General features: G+C 36.8%; 1 protein-coding gene across 6 annotated transcripts in view; it reads right to left on the bottom strand.

Moving 5' to 3' along the window:
- Positions 1-8,114: 8,114 nt before the first annotated feature.
- Positions 8,115-19,228, bottom strand: part of CNTN5 (contactin 5) — a 619,355-nt gene continuing 608,241 nt past the window's right edge. For all 6 annotated transcript variants that reach the window (XM_042023751.1, XM_042023752.1, XM_042023755.1 and 3 more), the window contains 4 exons: positions 14,778-14,964; positions 14,213-14,325; positions 12,684-12,852; positions 8,115-11,021 (listed from right to left, as the gene is read on the bottom strand). In XM_042023751.1, coding sequence (XP_041879685.1) covers positions 10,918-11,021; positions 12,684-12,852; positions 14,213-14,325; positions 14,778-14,964 — 573 coding nt within the window. In that variant the 3' untranslated portion in view covers positions 8,115-10,917. The remainder of the gene's footprint in view (positions 11,022-12,683; positions 12,853-14,212; positions 14,326-14,777; positions 14,965-19,228) is intronic.

The raw sequence follows: 19,228 nt of genomic DNA, 5'->3' as shown, positions 1-19,228 counted from the left end.
TCTTGCTTAATTAGGCACTGTAATATCACACATTAAGCAATGCTGTTTTAAGAGAAGACCATCATGACAGTCTCAAATGATATTTATTTAGGTACATGAGATGTGCACAAGCCTGCCTGTGTGCTTGACAACCAATGTGAATTGTAGACACAACCACTACATCACAGAAAAAGAAGTTTTAAGCTCCTGCTTTGCTCCTGGAGCAAAAGGGGGGAAACCTTGGGCTGAAATACCAACACTAGAAAACTGAATGGACTGCTTTTAGCTACAGTATGCCCAGCTTAACTGAAAAATACCATAGCAAATATGCCCAGTTTGAACTTGAGTTCCAGAGAGAAGCACCAGTCTGAAGGTGTGAGACATGCAGATATTATTAGTGCATTTCACAGCAAAGCAATTATTTCAGTTTATGTTTCAATCAATGAGTGTCATGAAAGACACGGGGTCAAACAAACTAAGAACAAAGGAAGTCACAAGCATTTGGACTCCATTCTGCAACCTTACTTTGGAAATGAAACATGCCAAATGATTCAGAAAACTGCATGGAATATTTTTGGGAAGTCTGAAGAGAGGTGGTCTTTTTTCAGTGGAAAATACAGTGCTTTGTACTTTGGAGAGTTTTTAAATTCTGTTTTTAATCGGCTCTGTATAATACACTAGCATTTCAGTCATAATTAATGCCTCTGTACATATACGGAGAGGGTTTTTTTTTAAATTCAGTGGCTGCTTTTCACTGTTTTGGACACTTTTATAAATGTTGGCTAAGTGAGGAGTAGTGTAACACGTCTCTCTTTTGCATGTATGCATGATGTAAACAAGAATATATTTGTGCTGCATATGGGCTATTCTGAGATATTCTGAGTGGAGAGACAGGGAAGCTACTGCTTCAGCAACAGATCTGAAGCTGCTTTCCAGGGTTGTGATGAAAGTAAAACCTTCCAAGGTATTAGAAATTATGAAAATGGAACCCTTCAAAACAGATTCAATATTTACAAGCCTTTGAAGCCCATCTCCACTGTGTGCTTTAGGATGGGGTGGGCATTTTCCTTTCCAAAACAGGTCATGTCAGGCTATGCAGGAGCAGTACAGCAAATGGATGCACTGCTCCTCAGCAGCTGCTCAGGTTGGTGCAGGTGTTGAGGGACAGAAGGAAGGTCTGGGTTTTGTCTTCAGTCAGTTCAGAGTTACTGTCTTCACCCTTCAGGCATGAAAGGGGCCATGAACAGAAGGAACCTTTTATTGGCCTTTTCTTCCTATGACAAACAATTTAGAATGAGATGCACAGGCAAGAAGGATAGGACAGTTGGCACACAGGATTCTCTAGTTATCTGATGTATCCTCCCTGAATATTTAATAATGGAAAGATGTCCAAGAGAAATTTCAGATTCACCAGAAAGATATTTAATTTAATTCCTTTTTTGCTGCGCTTTTTTTCCTCCCATATAGTAGAATGCAATCTCTGAGATTGAAAATTATGTACTTTGAAAGACTGGAGATTTTAAAGTTTCTTTTATTATACTTCCCTGCATTCATTTCTCACTCTTATTTGCACCATATTTATGATCAGTGAGATCCCAGTTTCATATCTGTATTCTGTGAATTGACAATTTCCATGTATATTTAGGTGCTGCTGTGGAGATAACTAAGATTTTGAAAACACTGAGTGCAATATTTTCATTTATATTGTGTGTTTCCTAGGAATGATAGCTCAGTTCCTGTCTTTAGCAGCTCAAGGAACAGTACAAACCTTTTTCTTTTATCCCTTCTGCATCTATGGTAGTTTGAGAGGTTATTTCCCTCCCTCCTGGATTTCACTGTGTCTTGAAGGTGTGCTTCCTTTAAATTTACAGGGTAAGTTGAGAATATGAGTTGAAAATATGAGTTGCTTGTTTTTCCTAATCAGTTACTTCAAGCTCTTCATATTAGCTTGCATAACTTAAATATAGTTTATTTTCAACTCAACTCTTTTTGTCTTAAGTGAACCCATCCACTTGCAAGACAGAAGAAGCACTCAATGCAGCTCTATTGACTCAGGACCCTGCAGGAGGAGATTTCCCCACAATTAAGCCAGTTCTGTGACAGGCATGGCAACCTCTGCAAAGCTTCCCAAATTTATTTTGTATCTGAAGGGGATTTTGAACAATCTGTTACCAATATGGAGCAATATACTACAGCACATCCAAACTGGAACAAAAGTAACTAAAGAGAGTAGTTGAATTGCCTGTTTTTCCAATACCAATATCCTGTTATCTGTTAGCAGCATTTCAAATTACCTTGTGTACTCAAATTGTCATCTATTTTTTTTTTTTAATGAAGGGGATCATCTGATGTATTCAATTTCTGGATATGTCTACGGCCCATATAATTGAAGAATATAGAGGCTCTAAAAACTTCCAGAGTAGAGCACACAGCATTCAAAGTTAACAGGTTGCTTAAATGTGAGTCAGCACAGCTTTCCTGAGGTTAGTTCAGCTCAGCAATAATGCTTGGAGCATCTGGGACCACTAAAAGTGGTTGGGTTTTTTCAGTGGAGTGAACCAAACATATGTTTTATATGAAAACACCCACATCAGTTTGAAAAATATGATTCATTTTCTTATAAACAGAAATGTAAAGGTTTAAAATTAAAATGTCAGTCACCAGACCTAGAAAGATGTCTTCCTATTTAAATCAGCTGCACGTCCAATGCAAAGTGCACCAAGGCTTGTATCAATCCTTAAAATGTGCTAGTGAGAGCTGAATGCCAAGTAGCTTTCCACAAGGCCTGTTATGCTAATCACTATGGCAATCAGTTATTTATCATTCTTGCAGACATGTATTTTCCATTTATGCTAACAGGGTGGTTGATTGGATTTTGTGCATTAAATGGGCAGAGTCAAAACTGGTCTTATAAACTGCTGTTCAAGTTAATTAGTGAGTATGTGTGTACTCAGAAGCAGAAAACTAAGTTTTAAAATTATAACCTACATCAATCAGGCCTCTTTACTACATTATATCAAAATCATTCCACTTAGTGTACTCGGTATAAAAGAGGAAGTAAAAATGCTGCATTTTCATTTCCTCCAGTCTCTGATGGTCCGGCAGTAAATGTGATGTTGTTAGTCATAAAAGAGTAGGAACAGATATTGGCTTTTCCTCTGCCACCTTACCTAAAACTCTCCCAGGCTCTCTGTATAGCTTAAAAAGTGGTGTAAGGATAGGAAGATCCTGAAGTTTGATTTTTTACAGTCTTGAGTTCATTTGCTATTAGCAGGTAACAAAAGCTACCATGAGAATTTAACCTAAACAGTAATAATTAGAACAACAATAAAGACTTAATGGCAATCACTGGTGGCAATGCTAGACTGTGATTCTGGAAATTCAGTTTCAACTCCTACATTTTATGTCCATGTGGGAGGGGTGGTTTCGTCATCCTGGGTATGTTCAGAAGTTTCTCATTCATGCTTGTGAGTGTCCCTTTGTAAAACAGAGGAAGATACATTTCCTTCTTCTCTCTGCTGCAAATTATTTGAAGATACAGCTGAGGATTTCACAGATCTCAAATGCCTTTTCTTTCTAACTTGTCTCACAGCTGGGAGTAGATTTGATTGCTCTGGCCCAGGGAATAGGGAGTATTCTGAAACAGCATCTTTTCAGTGTTGGAGCTTTCTTTGTGAATAGTTCAGTATTCACTGGACAGGTAAAGTAGGATCTTTGAATTTAAAGCATGTTTTCCAAACAGGAAGCAGAGGAGGTTTGGGAGTCAGTCTTTCACCAGTCTTTTTAGTACTTTGGGGTATGATAGCTTATTATTCATTGCCCTCCTGTCTCCAAACTGAGGAGCCCTAGTCCTTTAGCCTTTCCCCAAGTGGCAGATGTTCTAGATGATACCCTTGGTCACTTGAGTTGTCTTTCTCTTTGCTATTTCTATTATGATACTTTCTGAGCTGCCAAGACCTCAATACCAGCACTGTAATAAAACCAAAATTTTGTCTTGCAGAAAAGTGTTTTTTTTTAATCTTGCTCTCAATAACCTTCCTGATGGCACTCAACTTTTACATTCTAGAAGCTGCTGTATGGTGAGCCAAGAGTTTCTGACTCCCTCTGATATTATTTCAAGTCACCTTTCCTGAGTTTCACTTGTCAGTTCCACACTCAGCATTAGGTTTGCACAGTTTAGGTTTTCTTCATCTCACATTTATTGTCATTGGAAGTACCTGCTGCCTTTTCCTCCCTCAATCAATTTGAGTAGTCCATAAGTGCTTCAACATTATCTACCATTTAATTGTCTGAAAGGGCTTTGTATGATCATAATGTTGAGATTTAGGTTTTTAAAGGAGATATAAGGTGGCCAGACATCTCTCACTTTGCTGTAAAAACAGCAGCATCAGCCACAAAATGGACAGAAAGCTTGTTTGTCTCTTTTCCTGGCTGCCATTCCTTCTCTGTAGCATCCTACCTTGTGAACCTTGTGAGAAGTTGCTATGGCACTTCTGATCCTTCCGTACTTACATTCAACAAATTAAGTTGGGGTTGCAGGGTGATAGGCCCCCACTCCTTCCCCCATGGAACAGAGTTTTATTTTGGGTTTGGTTTGTTTGCTGGCCTATAAAAAAAGACCTACTGAATTCTGTGGCTTTCTCCTCCCATGTTTTTCACACCTTTTTTAGATGCTTACAGTATCTTAACAGATGTAACTCTTCAATGAAAAGTAAGAAAGAGTTCAGCAGACATATAAGAACAGAAATACCTCACTGTAGTTTATGAATGTAAATTTTTTCTTAGTGGAGGGAAGAACTGTGTAAGTAGCTATGCCTTGAGTATATTTGCCAATATGCTGTCACACCAAGGTTTAAGGTGCTGGAGATCTCTTGTGCCAGAGAACTTACAGTGTCTTAGCTCTTAGTATATCAGAAACTTTCAAGAGATGTTTGGGTGTAATAAAAAATGGCCCAAAAGGAAGAACTACAATTCTGGAAAGCAAACTTGCAGAGATACAGAAATGTTCAAGTGTAGAAAGTAGAAATCTGACAAAATTTTTGCAACTGCAAGCCTGTTTCCCATGATGTAATAATACATTCAGTCTGCAACCTGCCAAATTATCTCCTGCATTAAATAGACAAAGCTTTGGTAAGAGCATTAAAGACTGATATTTCCTATCGTGTGTACCCTGGGCACCCAAGAGGATTTTTTATACAAAAAATTTGCAGTGATGGAATTCCTTTCACTTCCCATTCAAGAGCTGTGGGATTTGGTTCTATTTCCGTTGGAAAGTCAGAAAGTGTTGACACAACGCAGTGGAAACCTATCTTAGTGTTTTGGATAATCTAGTGCAGGAGTTCTCAGATGGGTAAAAATGCTTCCTTTCTTGTTTGGAAGGTAAAAAGCCTACCATTTCAGATGGCTTGCTGGGAGGCAAACACTGCTATATCAAGAGGCAGGGTTAATTTCATGTTGTCCTTTTGAGAGACTGTTCCCATGGACTCCCCCCTCCTTTTTTTCCTCCTCCCCCCATCCTTCTCTGTACACACACAAACCCTTTTTCATTTTGTTACAGGACAGGGCAGGGGAAGGAAGGAGGGTCTGCCCATAAATGTGTAGGACAGTGAGAAGTACTGCTTTTTCATTTCTGTAACTGGAGCAAAAGGGACAGCCAGTGTACCATGTGTGATTTGGCTTCTACTAATATGACTTGAAATAAAGGTAGTATTGCCAGAAAACATCAACAATTTGATTTTGAGTCTTCTCCAAGTACTAATGCCAGGCTTGAGCCTTACCTCCACTGATCATCTGGGAGCCCATGCACTACAGTCTGGTGGTCAGAGCAGGATGGATATTGAGTTATTTCACCTAAAGCACATGTGAAACTTGTTACTTAGAACAAATGTACACATAAAATATCATCACCTAGAATGACTCTCCAAAATGATAGATTTGGGTGTATATATTACTCAAGAATAATGGAATGAGCTATACAAAAGTAAGGAATTGAACTGGGGCTTCTTTACCAAGTCATTCAGTCACTACATATGACAAATTTTGAAAGAAGTATCAGGAGAACTATCCTGTTTGACTACCCTGTCTTAAAAAGTCCCTTTTGTAGAAGATGAGATGGTGTCATTATGAAATGGAAATGCTTGTTCAGCCGGGGAGCAGAGCAATGCAGCTTAAAGTAAAATTGTACTTGCTAAAGCTTTGACCCAGATATGCCTCAATTGCTTTCAGTATCTTTATATTAACATGTTTTCTGTTATGGAAAGGAAATTGATACATTTTCCCGATCTTATTTTGTGTAAAAAAAGCAAAAGTGCTGAATAACTTTATTTGTGATTAACACATATGGTGCCTGCCTTTGCTATTCATCTTGATGACTTTTCAGGAAGACTCTCATGTTTTTATTCTATAGTTGTTTTAGAATTAATGGGTTTGAGCATAAAAGTGAAAAAACCCCAACAACAAACCACACCAAAAGGGAGGGTATTTTTCTCTAGCCTGATCTATGTATTTCATCATAATAAAAGATGAACCAAAGCATCCCAGACATTTTTATTTGCTTCTTCTGATGACAGAGAAGGTTTCTTTTACAGGCTGGGGTGCTTGGTTAATGATCTGACAGCAGAAAAGTAGCACAGGAAGCAGAAATAGCTGCACATCTAAACATTTTTGCCTGTTTGCTCAAACAGCTGACTTGTAAGAACCATACAGCTGACCTGACAGCTGTAAGAAGTAATGTGAATATTGAAATTGTACAATTATCCATAGATTTCTCTTTTAGGCTTGTGGCTTGTGTAAATTAATCTATGGCAATAAAATGCTGTTCATTTTCTCTTTTCCTTGACATTGTTTTGCTCGAAAGCATAGGAAGTAATTAAGAAGTAAAATGTCTTTCATCTTCAGAGGAACTGGGATGATGGCCATAAAAGGGCAAGAGTGGGTTGCAGATCGGTAGAAGTTCTGATAGGATATGGATTTTCAATATGCATAGTTTTCCATGTCAGCAAAATCAGGTCATTACAGTTTTCTGTGACATTCATAACTAATTTAAAGGAAGTCCTGATATAATATGCTATTTAAGTCATACCCATTTTGTAATTGAAGTCTCAGTTCAAATGACTGTGGCAACATATTTTTATTTCCAGTATGGGCTTTTTGACTTCGTACTGTGTTGCAAAGTCATTTACAACTATAAATATGCATTTCATAAAGGACTGATTGGGGATTATTAAAAGCTCAAATAAAACTAACAAAAAGAAAAATATTTGCTATAACTGGATATTCCATTGTTCCATTTTTTTCTCAAAAGGGTATGTGTATTTTTGAAAGTTATTCTACTGTGGTTAGTCACACAAAGTATTTCAAATATAAGACAAAGCAACTAAATTTTTCAGTTGAACATGAAATGACCACACTGTGCTTTTGTGCCTCCGCAGCCATGGGGTACGAGTGACACTTGAAAGAATGTTACAGAGAGGTCCCAGAAACTGTGTAATAATTCAATACATATAGGATTGACCTTGGTGACTTCCTTATAAAGCACTTCTTTTCATAGAAATCATAGAATGCTTTGGGTTAAAAGGGGCCTTAGAGATCATCCAGTTCCAACCCCCGTGCTGTGGACTAGGGACACCATCCACTAGGCCAAGCCGCTCAAAGCCCCATCCAAACTGGCCTTGAACACCTCCAGGGATGGAGCATCCACAGCTTGTCTGGGCAACCTGTGCCAGTGTCTCATCACCTTCCCAGGAAAGAGTTTATTCCTAAAATCTAATATAAATCTCTCTTCTGTTCATGATTTTTTTTAAGGCAGAAAACCTTTATCTCTGATGCTAAACTGCAGACTTACATTGCAATTTTTTGTCAGGTATGGTTTCATTTCGAGAATTCAGGCCTTCTTGTACCTTCCAGTTATTTAGCTAGAAAAAAAATACCTACCCAGGGAAACCAAATTTAATTGAAATTAAAATGATGCCAAAAATTATTTGATTTTAATGGCCATATTTCCCACATTCACTATTGCAGATTCATCACTTTCTTCTTCAAAGTCATATAATTTAAAGGTTCTTGATGCTGAAAACCAAATAATTATGTCACCTTGTATTCTATGAATATAACTGAGGAGCTTACAGGAGATAAGATAAAAGTCAATAAAAAGAGAATAAATTTATTAAAAAGATCTAATGTTACAAGAACAGTACACAGAAACTATTATATTACTGTGTCTTCCACATTGTATATACCATTATATATAGCATATATACAGATTGTATACAATATATCTAACATTTTGATATGGGCCATAACAGTAACTTTCTTTTGGTCTGTGAAACAAGGTTTCTTTCTAATTATTTTTTTTCTGAACAGATCTTGTGACATTATACAAAAATACAGTCTCCTCAGTGACGCCAGACTGCACTATTACAATCTTTTACATGAAAAAGGAAAAAGCTTTCCCTTGCAACTAAAAATGTCATGATAAGGAAACATCTTCTACAAAGTAACAAATAGGTAATACATAGGTACTTAAACATTTAAAACATGTTTATTAATATATATAAGATGCAAAATACATATTCTGTTCATGTTGAATATAAAACATACCTCCTTTTGTCCCTGCAATGCAACTACATTACCTGATGGTATGTTCAGTACTTCTATTTGTATCTTCATACTAGAGAGCGAGATGTGTCTAGATGGAGCTCTGTCTCCTTATCAGACTTTTATTCTTCCTATAAAGCATATCCATTTATTGTTATCAGAAAGTTTAACCAAATGCCACCAGCAGTGAATGTAGCCTTTTTGAATACTCTGAAATAAACTGCATTGGCAAGCAACTGTATAAAAAATAGAGGAAATTGTGCATAACTAATTTATAAAATAGCCATTTGACTTTTTGGTTCATCACTTTGTTCTTATTTATTTTAACCTTTTGGCAGATGATGGATTGCTGGTGCAGGTTCTCTGCACAGTAGCAATGCTGCTGTTTTACAAGGGACAGCAGGTATTATCTATGAGTTTGCTCTCTCAGCAAGGTACATTACACCTTTCTATCTTTGATCTCAAAGGCTTTTCCAGAAGCAGAGGTATAGAAGGCCTCTTTCTGTATATCTACAGTCTATTCTTAGCTAGCTATCTTGCCTTTGTTTTTGAGCAACATGGTGACTAAATTTAAACACCATTTTTTAGAAAATTGTTTAAAATACTAGTGGGTAATAACGGTTTGAGTTGAACCTTCTCTGAAAAATTTTACTAACAAAATGTTCAAAAGCAAAAATATTTAGTCATCAGTCAACTTTTCACCTTCTTATCTCTGTTGTGCTGTCTTGGCTACTGTTTTGAAGCAGCTGAGAAAGAGCACGGTTAGAATGGATTAGTTAAACGCCAAAACTTATTTTCCCAGTGATTTGGCAAAATAATAGCATTTTGAATTGGGAACCCATCAGCTAAAAGGGCTTTTCAACAAAACTTTTTGAGGAATGGACCACTAGAAGAACCATACTATTAGGACTTTCACGTTAAACATTTTTGACTTGATTGTTCCCAGGCAGTGAAATGTTCTTCCTAGGCATGATCCCTAGACGTGTCAGCAAAATGCCCTTCTTCGTAACACTGTGCACACCGTAATTGTACAAACATGCACACCATCTTCCCTGGGAATCATTTTTCCTCAGGTGCCAGTACGTGGGAAGGCTTTCCAATGTAGAAAAATTGTCCAAAGTGTCTATTGAGTAAAAAATTGTCTGATACAGCAAAAAATGGGGCTTAAAACTGATAGTACACATTACCTACAAGAATAATCTCCAGTGAGCTATAGAAATAGAGCCAATTAGAGAAATAATTGGAATGATGCTCTGTACCACTTTTCCAAGTACTTTTTTCTCAGAAAAAAGATTCTCCAAAATATATCCTACTGCAGTCTGTATATATGTATGATTACATTCTGAAAAATGTTAATATTCTCTCCATAATATGCTTTCATGTATACTTCAACTTGATTACCAACTATATAAAGCATAGAATGTTACCAAAAATTGGACTCAGAAGAAAAAGAAAGTTACACCTGAGAAGTGGTTGGGAAAAGTAGGTTTATCTCCTTGCATTGCTTTATTTGTCCACTTAGTAGCTTAATGTATATCGTGTTTAAATGCCCAGTCGAATTTTCATTGTAATATGCAGTAGGAATTCATTTTTTATTTTCTATTGAAAATTTCATGAAACCTTGTGGTATTTTATAAAAACTGAATGGTTTCCTAAGTTTGTGTTTAATAATTTTCCATTTACCTGGTAATAAAATAAGTGGACTTTCTGCTCCATTTTGCCACGTTCTGAGTAAGCTGTCTAGTATTTCACTGAAAATTATATATATTATATAATATATTATATAATATTATATATTTTCAGAACAAGTTCTTCTTTACATTTGCAGTGGTCTTTGTGTATAAACTGTGTTTTTCTTCCTTGTCAGTAGGAACAACCATTTATTGGGGATGCAAGCAAAGTATTCAAAAGCAAAGCTGTATCAAACTTTGTTCTATATTTAAAAAAGAATTTTTTCCCCAAACCATACAGGCGTACTGTACTAGACACCACCGTTCAAACACCTGATGATACATGACTGGGCTCACCAAATTCAAACATATTAAAAAAGGAAAATACATTTGACAGAAATCACTTTCGCTTACAAAAGTTTATTACATACAATCTGCATATTTTTGGGCCAAGAAGGGTCTCCTCCCCAGAGGACTTTTACAAATAAAGGAGATAAAAACCTGACGAATTATTGACCGTGTCTCCAACACTCCTCTAAGTGCACCACAGGCATTTCGATGGGTCTTTAAGCATTAGCTTGCATTTTCAGTTTCTCCACGGACATAAAACTCCATCCCTTGGTGTCATCAAGTTAAAGCAAACAAATAACAACAACAACAAAGTCTGCAGCCTTCACCATGAAGTCGAAGGTACCATCAGTGCTAAAAGCAATGTTACAGAGGATGAGGAAGTAGACAACACATGTAAGGTGGACTGAGCACTTGTTACTTTCCCTCCTGAAATGAAAGCAGAGTAATTAAGAAACAAATGATGCAAATGGTTCTCAGTACATCTAGATATTAGCTTTTGCCCAAAATTTATGTTCTATTTCCCTCAGCAAAAGACTAATTTTTAGGCAATGGATTAACTTGTGAGAACTGTAGTCACAAAATGGGCTGCCTACACATTAGGTATCATTTTATGATGATACCTATGATGATTTAGGTATCATTTTATGATGATACCTACAGCAACTCACATTTGTATCCTCATATTCAGTCTGCAAGTTAAGAGGAAATTCCAAAAGTTTATATGGTTTTGTGCCTCAATCTTCAAAAAAGAATTAGGCTGCAGAAACTGCCCTGAGTCACAAATCTCTGTCCCAGAACAAGGAATGAAAGCTAGCCCTTGATCCCTATGTTTGTCCAGTGGAAAAAAGTGGGTTTTGGCTCATTAATCCAGTGTTGATTTTTGATCATAGCAGTGCCTTAAAGGCCATGCTAAGGGGAACTGTGCTCTGGGGTGGTAGTGGCAACAAGATGGGAAGGGAACCAGACTGGGTTTATTTGGACAACAATTGTCCTAAGTGAAACTAATACGATATGCATAGACTAATTAGATGAAGGTGTTTGTGGCCTATAGTTATGGCTCGAAAGATGAATGAAAGAAATATTCCACGGAGCAGGGATTGGTGTCTTCTGCATCCTGATAGCACTGTGGTTTGTGACCAGATTAGACATGAAATTGTAGTTCTAGATTGAAGTTTCAGTCTCACTTTTTTTTGTTAGCGCTCCTTAAGAACTAAAAAGCAATATTTAGTAAAACTTTAAAGTGTTAGCAGAAGGTTAGAATTAAAATGCCTTGTCTTGTTTAGGCAAGGACTATGTTATTTTTTTGTTGTTCTTGCCCCCAATCCTCCCATCCCCTACGTACATGCGTAATATTGATACTTTAAATTCTGTCAGCATATCACAGTAAATGAGGAGATTGCAGCTAGACATCAGAATTTACCTAACGATAGTACTTTAATAGTGCTATAAGTTAATAATTAAAAAAAAATAATTATGCAAGGGAGTCACTGGAACTTACAGTGATATTCAGCTTATTCTGAGGCAGGCACATACACAGGGTTCAGCTACCTAAATATATGCCATTTTTAGCTGTGTTATATACTACACCTCTGGCTGGTAGTCCAGAATGATGTGTGTATCCCCTAAGTCCCACATCTTATCTGCCATCTCTGTCTGGGATGCCCTAGAACATTGCAGATGTCCTTAGGTGCTTATGTCTTTATACTTAAATTCAGAAGATTAGCTGAATTGCTGTTAAGACCACACTGCTGGTCTCTGTGGATCACATCCCAGCTGACTATATTGCTATTTGAGACACCTAGTACACATATAAACATCTACAGCTCAGTTAGGTTTTCAGATATTATCCTCAAATGGGAGAGGTTTCCAATAAATCATCTTTGTTCATCAGCCTCACATGGTTGCCTCAGATGCTTTCAAAAATCTCATGTGGTGCTAGATACCTTTGTTTCAGCATAGAACTAAAGAGTCAGACCAATGATTTTATGTAATAGCTAAAGAATTGTGAGAATATTTTCAGGTAGAGAATAGTAGAGTTAATGAGCATTGCTATAATCACCACTCTTTCAAATATAAATGTAACCTTACCTGAAAAAGATGGAACTCTGATCTGGGGACTTGCAGTCCCATCCCCTCCTTCACTGACTGCACACACCTCGATGATGTAGACACCAACATCAGGAAGAAGTACCACCGCAGAGGTTTTCTGTGTTTCTATAACTTGGCTATTGCTCTGGCCCTCTTGCCGAAATAACACCTATGGTGGATGAAGTAGACAGTGGTCACAGTACCAGACATTTTGTGCAGATAACACAGTCACTGCAATGTTAACTGTTTCATGCTTTCATTAAGGATTTCTCGACATTGCATTTGAACAGACATCTGCTTTTACCCTTCCCTTCCTGCAGTGGCTTCAAAACAGTAATAGCAAAGTATAATAGCAATTAATGAATGTGAATGGACATAGTTTATGATCTAGAGCAAAGACAGAGCATTTTCCCTCTCCAGCATTAGGTGTTGCTTAACATTATCTCCAGAATTTCAAAATGTATTTTGAGTTCCATTTGGTTCAAATTCTTTCCCCAAAATTCATGTCAATAAATGTCAATTTTGGCTCAAGACCCCAACCCCAAATGTAAAGAAAATGTCTTGAATAATGTATTTACTGTGTTTACCCTAGCTGGCTAAGTTATCTGAGAACAGTTTCAGATCTGTCCCTGCATTTCCTATGAAACCCAATACAAATTTACAGTGTGTGGGAGGAAAGCAAGTCAGCACGTAGTTGTCTTTTTGGTACTTCTGCATAAGAGTTTCTGTTCCCAGACAAAATTGAAAAGGTCAGGGAGGTGTGAAAAACCAAAGAAGTCAACTCAACTATTTCAGAATATTGACTATTCTCATAAAGGTTAGAACAGTTTCTGATTTATTTGAACCATTTTACCTTTTCTTGGTGATATTTCCTGATGTATTAGAGGAGATATGAGATTATAGTCTATAGAAATGATTTGATATGGGCTTCAAAAAACCTAAACCCCACACCTCTCTAAAAACACTGAAATCATTCTACGTTGATTTAAGGTATTGCAGTGAATTCTGTTCTATATGACTTGTTATGTGTTAATGTGGATTTTAATCTTCAAACTTGAAATTCCAGATGTTACCATCACTGATACTGAACATCACCAACATGATCACAAAACAAACTGAAGTATTTCTGCTTCATAAAAATATTAATTTTAATGTAAATGAAAGATGTCTCATTATTGTTCATTTCTCTAAATCCTACAACAAATACAGTTGAATTGAAGAGTTATTAGGAATTTCATTGCAGTCTGATATTATTAATAGCCACTGCTGACTCAGAGATGATGGAGTGACCCCTTCAGATAGAGGGGAATCAGATAGAGTTCAGTATTTGAAAATCACAGCACAAAAATATGTTGGGTCATTTCTCTCATTTTAATTTTATTTATTGGTTTGCATGGTGAACTGATTGGAGACAGTCTGTATAGAATGCTTTACTTGCACAGAGGAGCAAGAAAGGGAAAAAAGCCAACAAAGAAGAGGAGCAGTTGCTTGGAAGAGAGAAAGGTGAGCTAGGATAGGGAAGCACTGACCTTGTATCCCATTACATCAGATTCATTAGCTAGAGGTCTGACTGGCTCCCACCCAAGAGACACATGTGAGCCATCCTGTATCCACATAATATTGCCTGGTGGTTGGCTGGGAGCTGAGAAGAAAAAAATAACATGTTCATATACATATTTTTATAGGTAGTTTCTTTAAAACCAAAAGAAAAATATTTTAATCTTTCATTACATTTAAAACTGGTAGTGTTAGCAGGCTCCCAACTCTAGATGAAACATTTAAGATTTTTTTTTCAACAGTAGTGTAATTTAGTAGATTATAGTGTATTTATTCCACCCACCCCATAAATTCCACAAAGCTTATGAACTTCAACGCTTTTCTCTCCCTTTGTACAAAATGCCTTGTTTTCTAGGAAAATAACCTTTGTTATGAATGCAAAGTCATATGAATTAATGTCTAAACATCAAAGCAAAGCCATAAATCAAAGCTATACATGATTCTTGATTATTATACACTCTTATTAAATAAAAATCCAAGGGGACAGAGGTTCCTCCTTGACTTCTCCCTTTCAGCAAAGGTACTGAGATTACTTACGGGATTTCTTGGTTGCTGCATGCACAGCAGTGCTAGGTGGTCCATACCCTGCAGCATTGTATGCCCTCACTGTTAGGTGATATAATGTGTTTCCTTCTAATCCTGTCAGGAGGATGGATGACTCATTTCCCTCTGTTTTGACCTTTTCTGCTGCTTCTTCCTGCTGCATGTCTTTCCAGTAATCAACCTGCCAACAAGGAACCAAATGAAGGATTAATATAGGCACCTGGCAAGCTCATGCTTCCAGATGCTTATACCTGTTATCCCGTGGAGGATAATTTTGCCATTTGTGCCTTTTTCTGATCATCAGGCCACTTAACCATATGGGATTTGCAGCTTGACCTCAAGCCATGCAGTGCTCACTTTTCCAAAACGGCAAGACCTGGAAAATCGTGGTGTGACCCAAAGTACATGGAATAGCTGTGTACTGGCAGAAGAAGAGGTTACTATAGGACAGAAGAGCAGAGGGTGAACTTTGGCTGGGAGAGCTCATCATTGAAGGAGACCATTCAATGAGAGCTCATCATCTGGTAGGTCACCAGAATATCTACCTTCCCCCTGGAAAACACTGACCACATCAGTTAAGAAGTGTTCTGATCAATATTCTCTTCCTGGCCTGGTGCAACTCTAAGCCAAGAGATTTCGTATCAGTCCAATGAATAGGCAATGACAGAACAATGACGGAAATGTTTCAATCATCTGAAAAATCTTAACAGAAGAAAAAGAAGGAAGTGCATTCAGTCTTAGTTCTTGGATACAATCAGGTTTCTGGTAAATGAACTTTTAGGATGTTTATGCCCTTCCTTTTCAGACATAAAATGAACCCCTAAATGATCTTGGTCATTCTTAATTCTTGTTTTCTGGTTATGTTCACTAAATGTATCATGATCTCAATGGGGTTATAAAGCTGAGCTGAGCTGAGAATTTGGCCAGTCTCTTTTCTCAGGGACCAGGTATTTGCCGGGCATAACTGGAGAAAAGCAGTACTGTTTGTTTTGAATGTATCCGGGTAAGATACACAGGCAAGGCATTTTTCATGGGCCCCTATTTTCCCTAACAGGAGATGTCACTAACATGCCATTCAAAGACCTATATTCAGCTTACTGTTATTCATGCCGAGATCTACTTGCATTTCTTCTACATTTTGACCTTTTGTGTGAAACTGGTTATTTCTTAATAAGTTATTTACATTGTATCTGGATAACTTTTCCTCTGAGATAAAAGGTCACAGACAATACAGAACTCTTGAGAATGTCTCCCAGGAAATGGAGAACCAAAAAAAACAAGGGGTTCACAGGAAAATGAGACCAACAAGCACAATGCTGACCTTTTATAATTGCACTAGGAATGCCATAAAAAAAATCAGAAAAAAACAGGGTGCAAAAATATACATTTGAGGTCCTATCTTCACTTGAGAAAATTGCCTATGTTAACTTTGATTGAGGGTATATCAGTTTGTGTCAGCTCACAGTCCACTCTTTCAACTCTAAAATTCAAGTAAATATCTTTTGCATGTGTGTGTGCACCTGCATTATCTCATGTTAAAATGCTGTTGCTTTAATTCTGAGATGAATTACAGCTCAGTTCACAAATCTAGCAGCAGTCACTACTTGTTCTGAAATAAGTGTTATTCACTGAGGTATTTTGCTGGATGAATACCTGACCAAAGCTACTGATATCTGAAATAACACCTATTCAGAATCAGTTTTCTTTTCTTGAAAAGAAAAAGGAACCAATAACCATTTATTCACATCCTACTATTGAATCTCCTATGCTTAGTATGTCTTGAGCAGTCAGATCCTTTCATTTGTGATGTATCTTTGCAAATTTTATGCTACAATGGTGAGAACTGCACAATACTGAGCACTGTATGAACAGGCAGTGAGAGGGAATGTGTCCTGGAGACCCCATCATCCAGATAGTGCAGTCTGCTGGGGATCCAACAAGCAAATGGTCAGAAAGGAAAAGTGAGGTGACTAAGCTTACACAGGTGAACAGTAGAAGGAGTGGAAATATAACTGAATTTTTTCTCCTTTTTCCAGAAAGCTGGGAGCAAAATTTTAAATAGCTGTGTTTATTCACAGGACACACCACGTCTCATGTTAATGAAGTGTTCATGAATTAATTTTGGTCTCATTTTTTTTTTTTTTGTGGTAACATATGCATCCATTTGTTGATGACCAAAGGAACTAAAAGAAGAAGTAGTTATGAAACAAAGAAATTTCCAATGATTGTTGACTGAGGTAGATGGGAATTTACATTGATTTGAACTGAAATGAAGATGCTTCTGATGTTTAAAAGTGCAGGACATATATCTTAAAACAAGAGAGTTTGTTTATTTATACTGCTCTGCCTTTGCTGGTTCTTTTTTAAATCTTATTTTCTGTAACCTTAATTTATAGTTCTCAGAAGGGATCTATAATACAAAACAGGTTTTCATTAATGATAACTTTGAATATTGATAATAGCATGAAGCATAAATCACAAAAAAGTAGCCCATATTTGAAAAATGAAAGAAAAAAGGGAGAAGAAAGCATTTTGTCTGTTTAATGCATTCTTGTTTGTGAGATTTTACATTTTTGCTGGCCTTTCTGTTGTTTTAAGCCAAAGAATAGTAAGCTTTGGTACCTGATTCCCAGAGACCCATGCTTTTGAGCTGGAGAAGAGCAACCTGCTTTGCTCTGATCATGGGTTAAGCAATAGTTAAAAACAAATCTTGGTAAAAAAAAAAATATTTCTGTGTAAAATTTTTCTACCTCTGATAGTTACAAACTACTTCCCTGAAGTTTTAGGTTAAAAAGTATCTTAAATGATACTGCTCTTTTCCCTAAGTTGGTTTCTAGGTTATGCATTCTTTGCCATAACTTAATTTGATCTAATTGCAGGTCCTCTTCACTAAATGCAGTAAAGTCAGAGTTGTTGGCTGGATATTCTTTCTGATGACCACATAAAATTAAAGCTACATATAAAGCATATCAAGTAAGAGCCTAAATTAAGTAGAATGAATCAAAGTGGACAAAGTACACAAACTTTCTTGGGCTCTTCGAGCACTTATCAACCTCAACAGCACTGACATAATTGAAAATAGACTTGAAGAGATCTCAGAGTATAGAAAGTACTAGGGCAGAAAGAGTGGTGAGCTGAAAGAACTGCTGCTAGCCCTGAGAAAACCTACACTGTAATTCGGATTTCATAAAAAGTATTTTAATTAGCATTATCAGAAAACCTATACCTTCCCTGAACTGGCAGATGGAAGGCATGTAAATATTGATGCAATGGTATAAGAGAGCTCTTAGGACACAAGAGGTGCTTTTTGTATAATTTCAAGACATTTGTGTGACTGTCGTTCAGAACAAGATGAGAGATTCCTCCAAAAATGTCAATCAACCTCAGTTCCTTCCCTCTCACCTAAACAATTTCTTTAAAAGAAGAAAATTGATTTAAAAGAAGAAACAAAACTGTGCAGTACTCCTGCACTCTGCAGCAACTTGCATTCTCTACCTCTTTCCTCAGGTACTCTGTCCACATGGTCCTGGAGACCCATGGGATGGAAACTGATATTGTACCTCAACCTTGAGGACCATAGTGAAATATCTAGTTGCATTTTCTTATGAAAAATTAATAATTATCTAAGTTTTGTGATTTTAGGTAATAAAACCCCTGAACAGTTCACGACTCATTGATAATTGTAAAAATCAACTCATGATATGGACATTGCAAAGGATATTGCACTCTTGAAGCCCTCATGAAAGATCTGGGCTGTGATACATACTTTGAGGGCATGAGAAGCAGTAGTACTGCTCTGCTATAAACTCCTGATTCGAGTCTTCAGGACTTTGGAGGGGTTTGAATCAGAATAAGTGTAGCTACATAGGTGAAACTGACTCGTATATAAACCCATCCAATTGTTAATTTTGTGTTTGGGAAAATTCATTAATTCCAAAAGTGAGTCTGTTAAATTGGTATTCAGGCAAGAGAACCATGAGTTCTTTTTTTTCTGTCTTGCTTTTCCAGGCTGTTGTTAAAATATCCATATGCTGTTTCTAAATTACCTCGATGTGTACTTCAGTAAATAAAAATAAATAAATACATAAATAAAATCCAGTACCATGTAGATATAATTATCTGTTCCATTATAAAAATAGATAAAGTGCAGCTAAGAAGCAGCAAAATATTGAGTAATTCTCTTTGAAAAGACATCATATGGTAAATCAAGTTACTACATCAAGTAATCCTCTCTGAAAATGACATTCATGATTTCTTTTTTTTCATTTTTAAAAATTTTTTTGTTATTTTTGGGTTTTGTTTATTTGTTTGCTTCAAGTTGATCTTTTGATTATATTAGCCAAACTCCTATCCCTTGGAGGAATTCCAGCAAAAAAGACATGAGCTTTGTCATTTATACCTAAGTATTAGCCTTGTCTTTCTGGAAAAGAAACAAGAAACCCAAA

The sequence above is a fragment of the Corvus kubaryi genome, unplaced genomic scaffold (genome assembly GCF_017639235.1).
Source record: "Corvus kubaryi isolate FWS band 111438036 unplaced genomic scaffold, C.kubaryi_AGA036_p1.0 37256, whole genome shotgun sequence".
NCBI lineage: Eukaryota > Metazoa > Chordata > Aves > Passeriformes > Corvidae > Corvus > Corvus kubaryi.
Note: the sequence above shows the minus strand (reverse complement) of the source record. Positions and strands in the feature narration are given on the sequence as shown.